The sequence below is a fragment of the Branchiostoma floridae genome, chromosome 6 (genome assembly GCF_000003815.2).
Source record: "Branchiostoma floridae strain S238N-H82 chromosome 6, Bfl_VNyyK, whole genome shotgun sequence".
Taxonomy (NCBI): Eukaryota; Metazoa; Chordata; class Leptocardii; order Amphioxiformes; family Branchiostomatidae; genus Branchiostoma; species Branchiostoma floridae.
Window position 1 is genome coordinate 7732779 of NC_049984.1, and position 17003 is coordinate 7749781.

The following is a 17003-nucleotide window of genomic DNA, read 5'->3' on the forward strand; positions in this document are numbered from 1 at the left end:
TAGATGAGTTAAAATAGTTTGGTTTTGTATAAAAACTTCTAGCGTAACCTGAGCATGTAAACAAAGGAAAATATATCGAGGTTGCGGGACCACAAGCATGTACGTACTCGTTACTATGTCATCGATAACTCGTTTTTTTTGCTCGTGTAGCTACAAACTTGGCACTTTTGTCGCTAGATTTTGCCATGAATATTGTAGCATTTATATGTAGTACTGATATGGTCTCCGTAAAACCTAGTTACGAGTGAATCTTGGATTTTTCGTCGTCAACAACAAAGAAAAATTCCTCACAAAAAAATGGCGGCCCCGTGCCATGCGCTATTATTTAACCACACTTTTCGAATTTTCTATCACGGAAACACCAGTCTGTGTGTTTTCCTCGAATCAATAGGAGCTTACAAAATCTGTCTGTTGTGCAGACAAATATGAGACAGAAAGAACAGTCACTCTCAAAATGTTTCACGGACTCGTCACAATCTGGAGGCGTTTAGCTAGCTATCGGCCGTGCTCACGACTAGAAATAGTCAGTCTACGACGTACTATCTATCCGATAAAAGCTTACAGGTTTGTAAACAAACACATACTTTGAGTGGGAATGTATTTTGAATCGCATTTCTTGTGGCAATGAGGTTGCTTCTCATTTTAAATCCTGGCGAACTGTACGTAGTTAGTTGCTCAGCTGTTGTATATTTGTACGCGACCGAAGCTTTAGTCCCGGTTTCGCTAGCAGACACAAGCTGAGACCGCAAAGAGGCACAAATTTCTGCGCTTCCGCTAGAAAACATCTTCAAATTAATGTACAGCATGGCCTCCTTACTGAGGATAATGTAAGCTAATGCTATCATTTGTGTATAGAAGAAGCGATGACTGTTTGTCCCCGCTTATTCCACACGCTACAATAATGAACTTTCTCCCCGCTTGCGTTACGCACGCTTGGTACGTGCATCAACTTCAAGTGCCTCTAAGATATATTTCAGTGGCGTGAATGCGAACGAAATTCTCTTCAAGTGAAGTGAAGTATGTGTTCTTTAGTCGTGCCGAGTTTCGTCAATGAATTATGTTTTCTTTATAAGATACGGGTCTATCAAATGTATATTATTCCCCTAGTCAACCATACCAGCTAGTAGGGACTAACTAAAATGACGTCACGGCATGTTCCTAATTAGTTCCAGCAAAGAGCTCAAAGTACACATTTTTATGTCGCTGTTTGAGGGACTTCCGGACGGACAATTGATTTGAAACTTGCATTGACTTTTTCAGAAAAGATCAAATTTTTACATTATTGGTAGAAAATGCTACAGACGATTTCATTTCAGTTACACTTTAAATAAACACACAGACACAAACGTGGAAGTATGTATATCTTGTTGGGGTTCAACTCTAGGAGTACTGGTATCATCATGTATAAACAGACCATACTGTAAATTCAACCTGTTAGGCCACCCCAATTTAATTTCTTGGTTCACGGATTCGCTCGCTCCTATTTTTTGGAAAAAAAAATAAAAATAAAAATTAACACTCAGCAAATTTTCACCATCATTTTCACCCTCACTTTGGGTACCTACTGGCTGGCAAAATACACCAGATGATTATGATTATTAATGAAGCCATTCACCAACTTTCTGGTGTAGCAAATTGGCCTTTATATTCAATTATAAGCTCCTTAAAGTGTGGGTACAGGTACTGTTACTGTACAATAATAGTGTTTTTGTACTTTTTTCAAGCTGAAAACTTTTTTCTTTATGTTTTGGATTAGTCGTTACTTTTACCCCAACCATTTTACAATTTTCATTTTTATTTCGCCCTCTCGCTCCATATTTTTTATGAAAAAATCCCTGAACCAAGGAATTAAATTGGTGTGGCCTTATGGTGCGGGAAAATTTTGAAATCTAATAACCTCTGAAACGCCATTTTCTGTATTTTGAGTGGCAAATTTTGCAGGTATAGTAGACTCAGCTTGGGTCAATGGCATACGTGCTGAATATCTGAAGATCTTTGCAAAATTTTTTCATGCCAATTTTTGTCCATCACAGAGGACGGAATAAGCAAACTTTTGTGTGTCCCAAGCTGAAAAAATTCCATTGAAGGATGGAAGGATGAACGCTACCTAGAACCCTGGTACAGTACCTTAGTAATGAAATACACCTACCATGCTCCACCACCCCAGTCTTGAAGCCTATCTCCACCCTCTCCAGCGCCGTCACGTTCCCGCACTGCCGCGGCGGGATGAACGGGAACGGCACCTCCGGCATCACGGTCACCGGCACCAGGCGGTCACTGGTCATCTGCACCTGCTGACCAATCAGCAGCCAGGACAGCACCACCAGCCGCCACGTGGTAAAGAGTCGACTCATGTTCCTCTAACGGTCCGTTTCAGATCCCGCGGGTGGTCAGTCCAACAGTCGATATCGTACAGGGTCAGCTCATTTGTTTTGTGTCTTTATACAGCTGACATATATGAAGAAATATGCCGATAATTTGCTTGGATTTCTTTGGTTGACTAGGACCACTCCTGTCCTATATCATTCAAAATGAAAGAATCAATAGGGCAAAATAACACTGCCAAATACAGTAATATCCTTCTTCAATATTTTTTCAATAAAAACAGACTTTATAGGGATTGTTTTGTAGCAAACTTTGACGATGGTATGCTCTAGATTTGGAGAGTGAGCAGTTGAGTATATAAAGCAACTTTGGTTCACAGTCATCCGAAGCAAAACGTGCAGGTGTGCTTATTTCTTCCGTGTGATCCGGTTCCTAGGAGGGGTGTCTTGGTACGAAACTGTGGGAGCACCATGATTCCACACCTGTAACAAATAAACAAACACATTAAAGTAAGAACGACAATGCTGAAAAACAAACTGTGACATACAACTAAATGACTGTTACTGTTAGTGTTAAACTGCTATGACATTTTTTGCTTGCTAAGGATTTCCATTTATAAATTTTAACTTGTGAAGTAGTAGTAATGCTAAGACTTGCCAAGGCTTGCATTCTAAACCAAGCACACTGAGTTATCTCTACTCTTTTCCGTAAGTGTGCTGGGTTCTTTCACATGCACTATTGCCAGCTTTACATACCCATCCAAAAGGGCCAATATGCAACAGCCATGCCGAATGATTCAATGAGGCTGAAATCACTGGATCCAAAGAATTTGCCCCATTCTACAAAGCTGCATGGTCACAATTCAGAACCTGTGACTCGGACCATTACAGTGTGCACTTGGCTGGAAAAACGAGTTGTAGTGAAGCCTCACAAGTCACAACTTATTCAGCTATCAAAATAAACTCCATACTTCCAAGGTTGGGCGCTTTATCTTACTTGACTGTCTTCACGTACAAGTGTATGAAAGGAACCGCAGGTTACAATAGGTCAAACTATTAGTCCATGGGAGTGGAGCAGGACTAGTTAGTGTTGACCTTTTGGAAGGAGAAATGCCACATTTTATTCCCGAGAGTTTATGTACTGTTATCCTCTTTAGACACCAGTGTATATGGCATTTTAGTAGCGCCACTTTTATATACATCCAATTACGGGTTGGCAGTACTGGCATTCATGAAGGTTGGACTGCGGCACAGTGGGAAAGGCATAAGCCTCAAGCATCAACATTTTACAAGTGTGGACCACAAAGAACCCCACACACTTCTAGAGAAGATGTGTGACCCCAATTGCACTTCTTGCATTTGATGAAAGCAGTGTACATGACAACATGTACTACAACCCACATCCTTGCATTTAAAACATTTTAACTATTACAAAATTCCTTCTCTGCCAACAACAAACCTTTCCGTGGTCAAGCACAAACAATATCTAAGTCAAATTCAAACAGTATCAGAACTGCTGGAGGTTGTTTCTATGACCAAAACCCTCTTAGGAATTTGTGGAATGTTATAAGGGATGGAACTTATGGACTTGTTAGTCGAGTTGTTACACTGGACGGGCTACCATTTACTTACTTTAACAGCTTCTAGCATACTTTACAGGGAATTTTTAACACACATATCCATTTTAGCTTGTAATGACACTGGTTTACAGTTGCCCTCCACCCCCTTTTGGAAGTGCACGAGGTCCAGTAGAGGGAGGGAGGTAACTGTAAATCAGCGTTGTTTTCTTCCTCCCACACAAACAAAAAGTCCTTCATTTCAAGCATTTTGGAACAAACCACAATTCATCATTCATGTACACGTATAGCCTGTAGTGAGCTATCAGTATATAGATATGTACACTGTGTCTACAGCTATTCTTTGGGGGCCTGAAAAGGGTATGTTATATGGAAGTGTATCAGGGTTCTATCATCAGCACTATTAAACATACATTGGACAAAACCATACCTAGCTTACTCCTTTCCTAGCTAATTTCTGTTAGTTTGTTTCTGTTTTAATATGATGATGATGATGAAAATGATGGTAAGTTTCAGAGTACGGCCTGGAGAAAACCAACATCAATACACACTTCATACACACACAAATTATCTTTCATACTCAATCACAGACAAATATCATCCTCTATCTGAACTACACAAAAAATCATTCAACACATTATTACCAAAACATTTCAGTTCCAATTAGTTTTTACAATCAATTCCCACCCAATGTGACACAAAAATTCATGATGATTAGCTGCTGCCTCCAAAGAAGTCAAACCCCTCAGTAATTAGCATAACAACCTCAGATCTATAGTCTAGACATTTATATTGTTACAAATGCACTTGAAGTGTTTGTACGTTCCTAAAAATGCAATTAGCCTTTGGGCCTGAGCTTGCAAATAAATAAATACAGTACCAGGATACAGAAGTACCCTGCAGCTCCTGGGATCAGCTATAAAGCAAAATTTATTATACTACCTGTTAGCCCCCCCCCCCCCCCCAAAAAAAACGTCATGGCCCTAAATATATCCATCCAGCAGTATCTAATTTGACTACCAAAGAAGTAATCTTAAGACAGACACAGGGCACTAGAGCCTCTGAGCCTCACATGAGCAGAGGTAGGAATCGTGAGCTAACTGAAACCCTTTGAGATGCGGTGGGTGGTCACTCACTGAATCGTGATGCGTTCCTCTTGCTTCGGTGCCTCCGAATCTACAAACCCTCCATAATCTATTTCATCTTCAGCAGTAGCCCTGATGTGGATTCTTTTATCCATGGTGCATTGACTTGGTATGTTGCTTGTAACCAGCTTGGCATTCTGTGATTGGTTCAAATTGACCTGGAGGTCACCAAAGGCCTCTAAGACTTCCAGATGTGCAAGGGAATCCTTCAGCCCATTTTGTAAAGAGCTCTACTGGTCCATAATGCTACTGAATACGTTACACTACTGTTCTGATAAAACTAGGATAAAACTTGGACTCACCTTGAATTAAAGTGGGCCATTTTACCAGAAAAGGTTATTATCGATAAACCTCGCTCAGAGAGAGCTTTCTTCCACAAAACACTCCTCCAAGCAGGCAGACTCTCTGTTCACAAAAGGTCACACTGTAAATCCACTTACGTTTGCAAGGCAGGAAATCCAGTCTATCATCGCTAGACTTGTATGAGAAAACCACCTTGTACAACGTCCAAAAAAATCTACAAAGTCTTGTCTATGAATCTAATTTGATTTGTAGTTGCAAGCAATAACCAGAAAGCAAAAGAATTCTTGTAAATAATTTTCCAAAGGCAGATCGAGACACATTTACAGTACACTGGCTCTACCTTGTACAAATATTCAAAGGTCCCAGAGGTAGGGAAAATTCACATGCAGGGATTGACAAATGTCACATACCATTTGGTAGCAGGGGAGATTCATGTGGATAAACCAACACAAGCTTAACCTTTGGAAATAACTTGAAGAAGCACAATTTCTACATGAAAATAAAAGTGTTTATTGATATATATCTCCTTCTTTTTCTTCCAGTGCAAGCCCACATTCATGTGGATGAATATAATGGCTTGTGAAAGTGCAGCATAGCGTGTCAGAGTCAGTATAGAGACATACTGTATACACTATACATGTGCTGTAGCCCTGTTTGCATACAATTCCTGATAAAAGGTGACCTACCTTTGGAGGGAATTAGAAATATCTCCTTCCAGAATTTGATTCTCCTCCTTCCACCACGCCAAATATTTCCAATTTATAGGTGGATTGTGCGGCCACATTTGGGGCCGTGCTCTCCGGTTTCTGTTAATGTGAACCACATGGAGACACTGAAGTGCAGGACTTGTTGCATGGCCCCTCCACATGACCCCAGCTGGGAAACCTTGGCAGTCTGTGCCTGTGGTGGGTGGGACTGGGAACCTAGGAGGCTACCTATGGGGGTTTGGGGAGCATTGCTCAAGCTGCACAGCATGTGCCTTTTCTCATCAGATATTTTCCACATCACAGCGTGGATCTTCCCAGCTGGAGGGCTGAGCTACGAATTTTGGGAAATCAAAATAGATACTCTAGAAGGGCATACAACATTCTCTATTGGGACGCACGAAGATGATATCATTTCATGAGTAGATTTAATAAATATGAGGGCAGCAAATACAGTTATTGAGATGTCTGCAATGTATTGACAATTCCAAACCTAACAGTAACAGTATTGCCTTGTAAATTAAAGGAACCACTTTTGGTTGCATCCTAGCTTCCTAGTAATAGACCTTCCTCAGGTTTATTTTCTAATAAAGAAAATCCCATATTCATAAAATTCTTAATAACAACCTGCCTTCTTCTATTTGGGAATCATCGTCTAAGAAATGGCAGAGCCAGCGTTGAGTGGTGTTGTTCAATGGGCCGTTTCAGCACAGAATGAGAAAAGTAATCGAAAGTCAATGCTGAATTTAACGCTTCATTGAGCTGTGCAAGCTATAAGGCTATAATAGCCATTTGATACCATGTTTTTCATTATGAAATTGTTAAATTCTGTCACCTTATTGCCACATCGTTATTATTTTATAACTAGGATACTTCCATCTTGAACAGATGAACAGATGCCAATATCATCATATCACCTGGATGATCTAATCATGGAACAATTATCCCAGGTAGAGCTTTCACGAATCAGACCATAATTATTATTGTCCAGCCATCTAGTAGCATGTTATACTTTAAACTTTTGCCTTTTTTGGGAGGAGGAAGATGATTTCACAGGAGGAGGAATGGTGGTTTCTGTAGTGTTTTAAGTTTGTGGTTGAAACAATTAAATTAACATAAAAGAGATCTTACCCAGTTTGGCTCAAAGAAGAGCTGCTCTTTCAACAGGCAACAAATTATTGAAAGATTAAAAAAAGCTATTGTAAATTACTGATGTCATCTCTCCCTCAATGATTTCAACTGTTACAGTAATCCCTAAATTCATGCACCAGGTCGTGTTACATCAAATGGGGAACAATATCTTGCCAACTTTGGGACAATGCATCTACAATGTACCTGCCAAGCAAGATGGACAAAAAAGTCAATGCTCAATATAATCTAGAATAAAAAGAAACAGACCTCTTCCCAATCAAAGTTTGCAGTGCCCTGTTTTCAAACTGCTCCGTGAGACACAGCCAAAACACACAGTAGGCAACCATCAGGAATAACAAAGCCACCACTTCATATCAATCTAACTTCAAAGTCCCCCACATTACAAACACTTCTGTCAAAGACAAACCAGCCCCATGCTGCTGCCCACTTCCTGCGCAATGTCAAGTTCAAATGGTTCCACCAGACACAGTCTCATCACTCAAGTACATGTACATGGTTTCTTTCTAATTTGGTAGGCACAAATTGAACTGATTTTGCAGCCAAGTTACAATAGAAAAAATTATATGGATAAATGCGTATCATGAGCCATAGTTTTACCTGTAATATATTTTTGGGTGGTGGAAGCTCCACAGCGTCCATTATCGTACTCGATATTCTGTATGCACATACAATCAGTTAATCTTTGTATGTTAGAATTTAGATTATTTACTCGTTTTCAGTCACTCCATGTATATGATTTTGTTCAATGGGCCGTACTAGTATGGTTGTTTCAAAATTATGCAAACTAAAAGCAACGCAAAACTCTCTCTTCCAACGTCCAAAGTCCAACGAAATAAATTTCCATAAACATTAATTGATTACTTAAATCGAAACTTTAAAGCAGATGTACCTAGCCTTCTCCCGTTACATTGAAAGTACCCACAGACATGGCGTGTTTCAGCAAAACTCAAGCACAGCGTCACCAAGAATAAACACCTCTGAGAATGACATTGAAACATTAGCCAAGTACTAGTACTAGTAAGTAGCTACTGGTGAAAGAGAATTCTCCTATATCCTATATTCTACAGACCTGATAAAAAATTATTTTCGGAACCAAGAATGACATTTGATTTCAGCCAAGAGAAACCCAGCACCAAGAGACTATGTCTACTACAGTCTAGCCAAATACTAGTAAATAGACATAAACAAGGGCAACAACATTGATTCATACCAAGGATATAAGTGCATGTGATAACATACGATTGATTTCAATCATCATACACGTTGACTTCTATGAATGTGTATTTCAGTGGGGTTGGGGTTTTGTGCGCGTGAAAAATGTGCGCGTGAAAACTTGCGCGTGAAAAATCTGCGCGTGACAATATGCAAATTAGCTGATTCCCAAGGGATTCAAAAAGTTTTTGCAGTTTTAAACTTAAAAAGCTCAAACAAGATGGCACAGAATGGAATTAAGTATTGTATTGTTGCATTCTAGGGTACAAAATCTCGATCTGATTGATTTTCAAGTGATTTTCAAATGTTAAGTTTTCACGCGCAAAAAAGTTTGAAATCTGCGCGTGAAACAATTTGCTTCAAAAAAGATTAAATGAAGCTTCTAGAATGGAGAAAAACCTCAAATTGTAACATTTTACAATGTAAAACCTCATACAAGTAAGTTTTCCATGTATTTCTGTGAAATTAATGGGATTTTGGATTGTTCAAAATATGCAAATGAACCTATTCCCAAGGGATCTAAAAATCAGGATTTCTTCAAACCAAAAATTCTGCTTACATATGGGAAATTATATCATAGGATCAAATTTTTCTGCCTTAGAATTCCTTGCTGCACATTTTCTGACATATTTCAGGAACTTTATTTTTTCACGCGCAAATTTTTCACGCGCACGCGCAAATTCTCCACGCGCAGAAAACCCGTTCCCTTTCAGGGTATATCATTATATGCCCATAAAAATTAATATGAAGCCTATAATTTAACGTTAGTTGTTTTGAGTTGTTAGTTGCATCTAGAAGGTCAAGTGATAGGTGAGGTGAGGTGAGTTGTTCACACATCTACTGCGGGCATGTTTGGCTTAAATTGAAATTTCAAAGCAGACATCGTATGAAAATGACGGATGTTGAAGAGACAAAGTCGTTGCTGCTGCATATTATCCCGATAAACATGATAACCGTTACCATCAGTACAAAGAATGAGTCAAAAGTTTCTACATAATATTTACTGTATACCATGCTAAGTTTTGCGCCAAACATCGTTCGGGCACGCACAATTATCAACAAGTCAATGTAGACAGACTGTACCATAGAAGTTACAACAAATTATATAAAAGCACAACATGTTCCTGTACTGATGCTTGTTTATATATTCCAATACGGATGTTTATGGAAATTTTTGCAAGCCATGTGCAACAAAAGCCTCCATAAAATTTTCCCCAAACCTACCGGATTTTCGCCACTTTTCACATCTTTAGATGATCGCACACCCGACTGGTTACTTCAGAAAAGCGTCCACTTGTCGCTGGTGTTATAATTGAGATGAAAAGTTGTTATTTAGAGGTAAAAAAGACGTGATAAACTTGATCTTTCGCAAGGACGGAGTCTAGTAATTCTGACACGCCATCTTGAGAAATGCATTGTGGGGTTGATTACTGACCCTTGACCTGTAGGCACGGCTGTGGCGTCTGCTAGCTGACTGGAACTTGTAAAATTTCATGATTTCTTTGTTTTGTGATTGTTTACAACAGCCCGTTACAATTTCGTTTGAGTATTTGGATGATTCAAGAGCATCCGCAAATGTAGATGTTGCACTTTATTACGAAACGGCATCTAGGATCTACAAATAAAGGTATAAGTTTCACCACCCAATCGCCCCCCTCCCCACTGTGATTGGCATGTAGAAGCAAATGGTCCCTGCTGCATATCTGGCTTTTATGTGAGTATTACAATTGAATTATGAACAATGTGCGTTTTCTAACTCCGAGAGAACGAATGAGGTTTTTAGAATGTCAAAATATGAATACTTAATGTCACAAAATACCTTGATATAAATAAATAAATAGATATACTGTAAGAGGGGTAACGTTAACGTTCACAGGGATTTAATTTCGCAGTAGGGTTGAAATAAAGTGATAGACTAACATAATACAGAACAAAAAATTTGCTGTGGTTTTAAGTTTGTGGTGAAAATGTTACAGCAAAAACTGTGAACATAAAACCATGTGAATATTCAATATGTCACCCTTTACTTTAACTGTTTAATTTGCTGCTCCAACCAAGTCCTTGCTCCAACAGATAGGATCACACAGACATATGAGAGCCTGCAGAGGAGGACAGCCTTCCCACTGATCTTTGCACATGAAGAAACAGCCATCATCACTCCAACAGATCCCGACTGTACCTGACACATTCTGTGTAGAAGTATGGCGACTAGTCTTCCAGCAAACAGCTTAATGGACAGTCCTTCGGAGGGTGAGGAGGACTTTGAGGACTGTTTGGAAGAACTTGCAATTGTCCCAACTGAAGATGTGAACATAAATGAAACAGACTCAAGAACTGCCATAAAGCCTCTGGAGGAGACCAAGAGTGAGGAAGAGGTCGGATGGATTGTTTATTTGGACAGACATTGAAATGCAAAATATATGTGATTGTTTAGATTTTGTTCATTTGTACAACCAGTTAACTACCCTGAGTTATAACACGCCGCCCTATTGGATAGAAAAAGAAGTTGTTCAGTGCATCATAGTTACTTTTTGCAGCACAAGCCTGTATCAGCCTAGGCGCCAGCTCTAATAGCTCTCCTACACGCTCTCTGTATATGTGCAGGTCCAGTCCTTTTTGAAGTAGGACCGACAGAGAGAATACTAAAGCTAAAAAGGCTGGCACCCAGTCTTATAAGCATATAAAATAAGCATGTATTGCTGGGGACAGCCCTGTGCTAGGATACTCAGGGTACTAGGTTGTTAGGGTTTTCTGATAAGTAGTACTAGTAGGGGTAAAACCTTATTTTTCTCTATGAACATTTCGGCAAAGTCGAGTCAAGTCAGGAGTTGCATTGGAGAACACGTCCTTGTCATGATATTTACTCCACAATATGACAAGGGGAATTCTTAGGTTTAGACAGTTCCTATCAGCATAGAACGGATTGCCTAATGATGATAAAACCATAGGAGGATGCGAATAATACAATGATTGTTTGATTTGCTGAACATTCATGGCTTGGCACCTTGCAGGATCCGTTGGCAAGATGCATACCCCCCTCCCACAACAGTGTGATGATCTGGACCCTGGAAGAAGCGCTGCAGCACCAAGTGGAACAGATAGGAGTCTCTGCATGTGGAGCCACTGCAGTCATTAATGTGTTGGTGAGTTCTCAGGTTTAGAACAAGCCACACTGTAAATGTCAGCTATTGTGTCAATCAACAATGGAAACACACACTTGCTCACTATCCTTTGTCCCATCTGAGAGGACATCATCATCTACGTGTACATGGCGCGTTGGACACACCCGATCCCTCGATCTCTTAAGGTAACGTGCAGTCCAATAATGATAAGGTGCTGAATATGCAAAATACTAATTTGCATAATTTAAGTACTTTTTCAACCAAAATCATGGAATGCAGGGTCATATACAATCAATTCTTTTCATATTTTTCTACTTCAGTCAGCGCTTGGCATCCCATGTAACCCTGATGTTGTAGACCAGGCTGTTGACACTCGCCTAAGAGAGGAGGAGGCCCCCCTCCCACAGTACCTCTTCTCAAGAAGTGTGGCTGGCACTGTGCACCAGGTATGGCATCACTCAGGTTGCAAATTTGTTTTTGTTTTTATTTTTATGAGAACCATAGGATCATTATGGAAGCATTATACTTATTAGTGCCACTTGTCAATGGACATTGGGACCTAACTACTGAGTGGAAAAAGTTTTCAGGGCACATCAACTTATTTTCTTGGTCCTTGGACAATTTGAGCATGATGATTGAACATTTGCAGCCAGTTTAAGTTTAGAATCTTGCATATTGGCTTTCTAAATGCATCCTCTTGATGATTAGCATCAAATCTGACTCAAACCAAACCAAACCAAACAGTGCATAATCATTGTGACTACATACCATTGCAGGACATCATATTGTTTGCCTTGTTTGCTTGAAACTTGTAACATCTCCATTTTGATTTTGTTCAGGACTTGATAAAGGGAATGTCAGCTGTTACTGATAGCAGAGTCGTAGGGAGGTTTTTTGACTTCCATCCAGACAGAGAGGTGAATCTGGTGCAGTGGCTTGGGCACTGGATGGAAAAAGGTTTGGTGTTCTGTTTTTATACATTTGTGTATGACAAAGAGATTGATGTTATTAAGTTGATATTCATAACATATCATAACATAACATAAAAAGATACATCAGGTAGCAGTTATTCAAGCAACTGGAAATGATTTTCAAAACGGTCAGATGTTTCAGGTAGCATCCACTACTTTTCGTCAGTGACATTGATGAGCAAATCTTAACATTGGCCTTACTTCTGTCCCCTATTGGAGTATCTAAAACTTGCCTTATCTAGTATTTATCTATTTATTCATTTTGTCCTCTACATATACTAGTATCAATAGTTTGGGTATAAAACCTGCTCTTTATAGCCCTGCTCAATGTAATTCTGCTATGTTTTGAGTTCAGTAGCATTGGTTTGTGTGTCTGTCTTTGGTATGACTCGGTTGGTAGTCAATTTACCTGTGACCTACCAAATACAAACCATTTTACTTTGTGTCTGTATCTGAATCTATATAGCCGGTATAATCGCCCTTCAGCGTAACACATCAGCTGTTCGTGATGAGACCATTTTGCAATGTTTATTCTAGGTGCAGTGCCCATTGCCACTATGAACATGCAGCAGGGCGTCCCCCTAGGCGAGCCTATCCCAGATGCCTGGCATCACCAGATGATTTTTGGGATTGGCCCAGAGGGTGTCCACATGGTCAATCCTCTCATCACAGAAAAGGTACAGTTGTATTGAAACTACCAACTACTTTCAACTGGTGATATCAAAGTGCTAGTACCCTGGTCGCTGTACTACCGATGACAAAGGATGCCCCTGTGGCTCAGGCTTTCACAATTGAGCTCCTGGTTCCAGTTAGTTGGTAACTTGGTGACCCTTGTTCAGGTCATCTCCATGGGGGAAGTAAAATGGGGGTCCTGTGTTTAAGTTTGAGCATGTTTAAAGGGGAAGAGCTAGCACCCCCTCCCTGTAAAAAATATACCCTGCTACAGAAGCAGCAAGGACCCATGTGCCACTAGGCACTACAAGGGTTACAACAAGAACAAGTACCGATGATGCTGAATAAACCAGTTCTTGATTACATTCCACAATAATACATATTTCTTTTAGATTAAAGACGTTGGTCTGGTTACCGGAAGCAAATTTTTTTCAGGTCAAATGAATGGAGAACAGGCCTAGGGATGCTACAATCCTGAATGAAGTGAGCTGTGTTCTTGTTCACCCCTTGCCTTTCAGCTGGAGCTGTTCCAGCACCACATCTGTAGTGAGTCGGTGCTGCTGATTCGTCAGGCGGACGTGGTAACCAGACTCACTCATTCACTCATTCCTTCCTTCCTTCCTTCCTTCCATCCAGCTGGAGCTGTTTCATCACCACATCTGTAGTGAGTCTGTGCTGCTGATCCGGCAGGCAGATGTGGTGACCAGGTGCAGCGGAGCCGACCTGAACCACTCATTCACTCATTCATTCCTTCTTTCCTTCCATCCAGCTGAAGCTGTTCCAGTATCACATCTGTAGTGAGTCTGTGCTGCTGATCCGTCAGGCAGACGTGGTGACCAGACTCACTCATTCACTCATGCATTCCTTCCTTCCCTCCATCCAGCTGGAGCTGTTCCAGTATCACATCTGTAGTGAGTCTGTGCTGCTGATCCGTCAGGCAGACGTGGTGACCAGACTCACTCATTCACTCATGCATTCCTTCCTTCCCTCCATCCAGCTGGAGCTGTTCCAGTATCACATCTGTAGTGAGTCTGTGCTGCTGATCCGCCAGGCCGACGTGGTGACCAGGTGTAGCGGAGCCGACCTGACTCACTCATTCACTCATTCCTTCCTTCTTTCCTTCCATCCAGCTGAAGCTGTTCCATCATCACATCTGCAGTGAGTCCGTGCTGCTGATCTGTCAGGCGGACGTGGTGACCAGACTCACTCATTCACTCACTCATTCATTCCTTCATTCCTTCCATCCAGCTGGAGCTGTTCCAGCATCACATCTGTATTGAGTCTGTGCTGCTGATCCAGCAGGCAGACGTGGTGACCAGGTGCAGCGGAGCCAACCTGAGTCACCCATTCACTCATTCATTCCTTCCTTCCAGACAGCTGGAGCTGTTCCAGTACCACATATGTAGTGAGTCGGTGCTGCTAATACATCAGGCCGACGTGGTGACCAGACTCACCCATTCACTCATTCCTTCCTTCCTTCCTTCCTTCCATCCAGCTGGAGCTGTTCCAGCATCACATCTGTAGTGAGTCGGTGCTGCTGATCCGTCAGGCAGATGTGGTGACCAGACTCACTCATTCACTCCTTCCTTCCGTCCAGCTGGAGTTGTTTCATCATCACATCTGCAGTGAGTCGGTGCTGCTGATCCGTCAGGCTGACGTGGTGACTAGGTGTAGCGGAGCTGACCTGAACCTGCTAGAGAGGGGCGGGGACCCCAGGTGGAGCAACAGGTGGCAGGACATGCGGGTGGCAGGTAACACTACTGTACTTTCAAATTGTACATGTGTTCAATCCTCTTTAAGAATAGGAAGTCTCACTCACTATCAGGTTTAGCATCCATCGTTCCCTGTCTTACAAGGGTTGGACATTGCAAGTTGTCATTCAGATGTGATTGCTGATCTCCAGCTGCTTTTGTCAAGCGGATTGGCTTTTTGCAGGCTCATTTTCTGAATATCAGGTAACTAGCACTTGGAATGGGTACTGGTTCAGAAACTTCTGGGGTACAGGTAAGATTCAGGTCCAGAGGACTGGTCCTGGTCCTGACCTGAAACTGGACCTAATTGTGAAAACTTTTGAATGGCCGATACCCAAAACAATGGTCCAATTTTTCTACAAAGGTATCTATTGGCAGAGTATCTGACTCCCACTGGCATTTTATAATCCTGTCTTCAGACGACATGTAAACTCTGGTCATGCAGGTGGCAGGTAACATTACTGTACCTTTCAATGACTTGTAATGAAATGCAGTACACCTTTTTAAGTGGCAGACGTGCAGACATGATAGATCAAAAACGAGGACAATGTGTCAAACAGAAGCTTGTTCATCATAACTAGGAGTTCAACCAATGATAGCATGGCAGTTAGAAAATTGACCAATCAGAGAATGGCTGGATGCCCATCAAATATTAGCATTATAATTTATTGTGTTTTTATTTTGCATCTCTATGCTACTCTAAATTGCTACCTCATTTCTGTGCATATCACTAGTCTTACAATATTTATTATTTGATCTTATATTTAGAAGCTAAGTGTAGTTTGGGAGAAAAACTGAGTGGGAGCTGATTCTATGAGTAACTCTTAATAACGTTTGTTTGCCCCATTGACCTCATTTTCGTTCTGTCATATCTGCCGCATAAAAAAGGTGTTACACATTAGTAGATTACACTATTTGCTATCCCATTCTACATGTATGTCATGTTTTCCCTTTTCTCCTTTGTAGAACAATGTATGGAGATGATGATGGAGACCTTACTGGCCTACAAGGGAGACATCCAGCCAGCTCAGATGACCAGAACTCACGTCAGAATCCCAGCAGCATACAGGTCCGGCATCACTCTCTTCATGAAGAGGGACACCCCCGAATATTTGGAAATGTTGGACTCTCCCGGGCTCGCACTAAAGCAGATGCAAATTAGAGCATGAGACGCTGCCTGCCATTGGTGGAAAGAACAATTTGAAACAATTTTTACATTATATTAATTGTTGACCCATAATTTGGGTCATTTAACATTTGCATCACAGGGATGCATTTTGGTATTTTTTACCTGGTTACATTAACTTGTACAGAAGCTTTGTTTTTGGTGTGTCTGTTATCTTCTTGTGTGCATGTAAGTTACTTGATATTTATCCAATGTCAGTAGAGTGGTAGGAAGGGAGTGGGAAGATGGAGCCATTGCAGATATGACAGTTCATGGGTTCGTTTTTGGTCTTTCTTGCGTTGCTGTCATAATTAAACATTTTTTACTTGCATAATACAATTAAGTCATATAGGAACTTGAGATCTTCAAACTCGTTACTATTGTAAATGCTTGTTTATATTCTTAAATTAAATTGTACTGAACAGGTAGCCATTTTTACTTGTCTAATTTGTACCACTTTTTATTATGTGTTGGTTAAGACATCCCATGCCTGTTGGCAGGGGGGTTGGACAAACCCTTTCACACACAATTAGAGGTACCCAACAAGAATGATCAATGCATCCTCCCTTGACTCTATTATTGACAGTCTCCTTTTTTTACTTTGAAATCCTCTCTAAAACGCAGGGAACTTTCAGAGGGTTAGAAGTTAGAAAGCTTGTGCCTGCAGCACTCATCTCGCACCTTCAAGTCTAGAAAAATCCACCACAGAACCCAAGAAAATACTGGATATGGGCATGCAGTCTGAGGTTCTCAACATATCCAAGTTTGTCCGTGTGTTTGTTTTGTCATCCCAGGTATGCCATGAAGATCATGCCATTAGATAGAGACCAGAATGTGTAAACAACCTTGATTGAAAGTTTTGTTATCATACAAGCAGCGCTAGCAAGACCATGCTGACTTGATTT

The 17003-nt window shown here is 40.8% G+C and overlaps 2 protein-coding genes across 11 annotated transcripts in view; one reads left to right on the forward strand and one right to left on the reverse strand.

Moving 5' to 3' along the window:
- Positions 1-9827, reverse strand: part of LOC118417031 (membrane-bound transcription factor site-1 protease-like) — a 99353-nt gene extending 89526 nt beyond the window's left edge. The window contains exons 1-2 of one of the 5 annotated variants that reach the window (XM_035822377.1): positions 9642-9827; positions 2150-2807 (exon numbers count right to left, since the gene is read on the reverse strand). In XM_035822377.1, coding sequence (XP_035678270.1) covers positions 2150-2354 — 205 coding nt within the window. In that variant the 5' untranslated portion in view covers positions 2355-2807; positions 9642-9827. Of the gene's footprint in view, positions 1-2149; positions 2808-5037; positions 5136-5348; positions 5370-6035; positions 6187-9641 lie in introns of those variants that run through there. The other 4 variants (XM_035822382.1, XM_035822380.1, XM_035822381.1 and 1 more) reach the window with 4 other exon arrangements.
- A 15-nt stretch (positions 9828-9842) lies between these two features.
- LOC118417032 lies at positions 9843-16372 on the forward strand. Of its 6 annotated transcripts, none has more exons than XM_035822387.1 (8): positions 9843-9900; positions 10491-10792; positions 11429-11560; positions 11860-11985; positions 12379-12496; positions 13048-13187; positions 14780-14933; positions 15900-16372. In XM_035822387.1, the coding sequence occupies exons 2-8, from the start codon at positions 10619-10621 to the stop codon at positions 16100-16102; spliced, it is 1047 nt and encodes a 348-aa protein (XP_035678280.1). In that variant the 5' UTR covers positions 9843-9900; positions 10491-10618; the 3' UTR covers positions 16103-16372. The 6 variants fall into 6 exon arrangements, with proteins under 6 accessions (XP_035678280.1, XP_035678281.1, XP_035678279.1 ...); XM_035822386.1 differs by having other exon boundaries at positions 9883-10044; XM_035822384.1 differs by having other exon boundaries at positions 9890-10131; positions 10476-10792.
- The last annotated feature ends 631 nt before the right edge of the window (positions 16373-17003 follow it).

Coding starts and splice junctions, on each gene's coding strand:
- LOC118417032 (XM_035822387.1), top strand. CDS start 10,619: ATGGCGACTAGTCTTCCAGCAAACAGCTTAATGGACAGTCCTTCGGAG. Junction 11,986..12,378: donor TGGCTGGCACTGTGCACCAG/GTATGGCATCAC, acceptor GATTTTGTTCAG/GACTTGATAAAGGGAATGTC. Junction 14,934..15,899: donor GCAGGACATGCGGGTGGCAG/GTAACACTACTG, acceptor TCTCCTTTGTAG/AACAATGTATGGAGATGATG.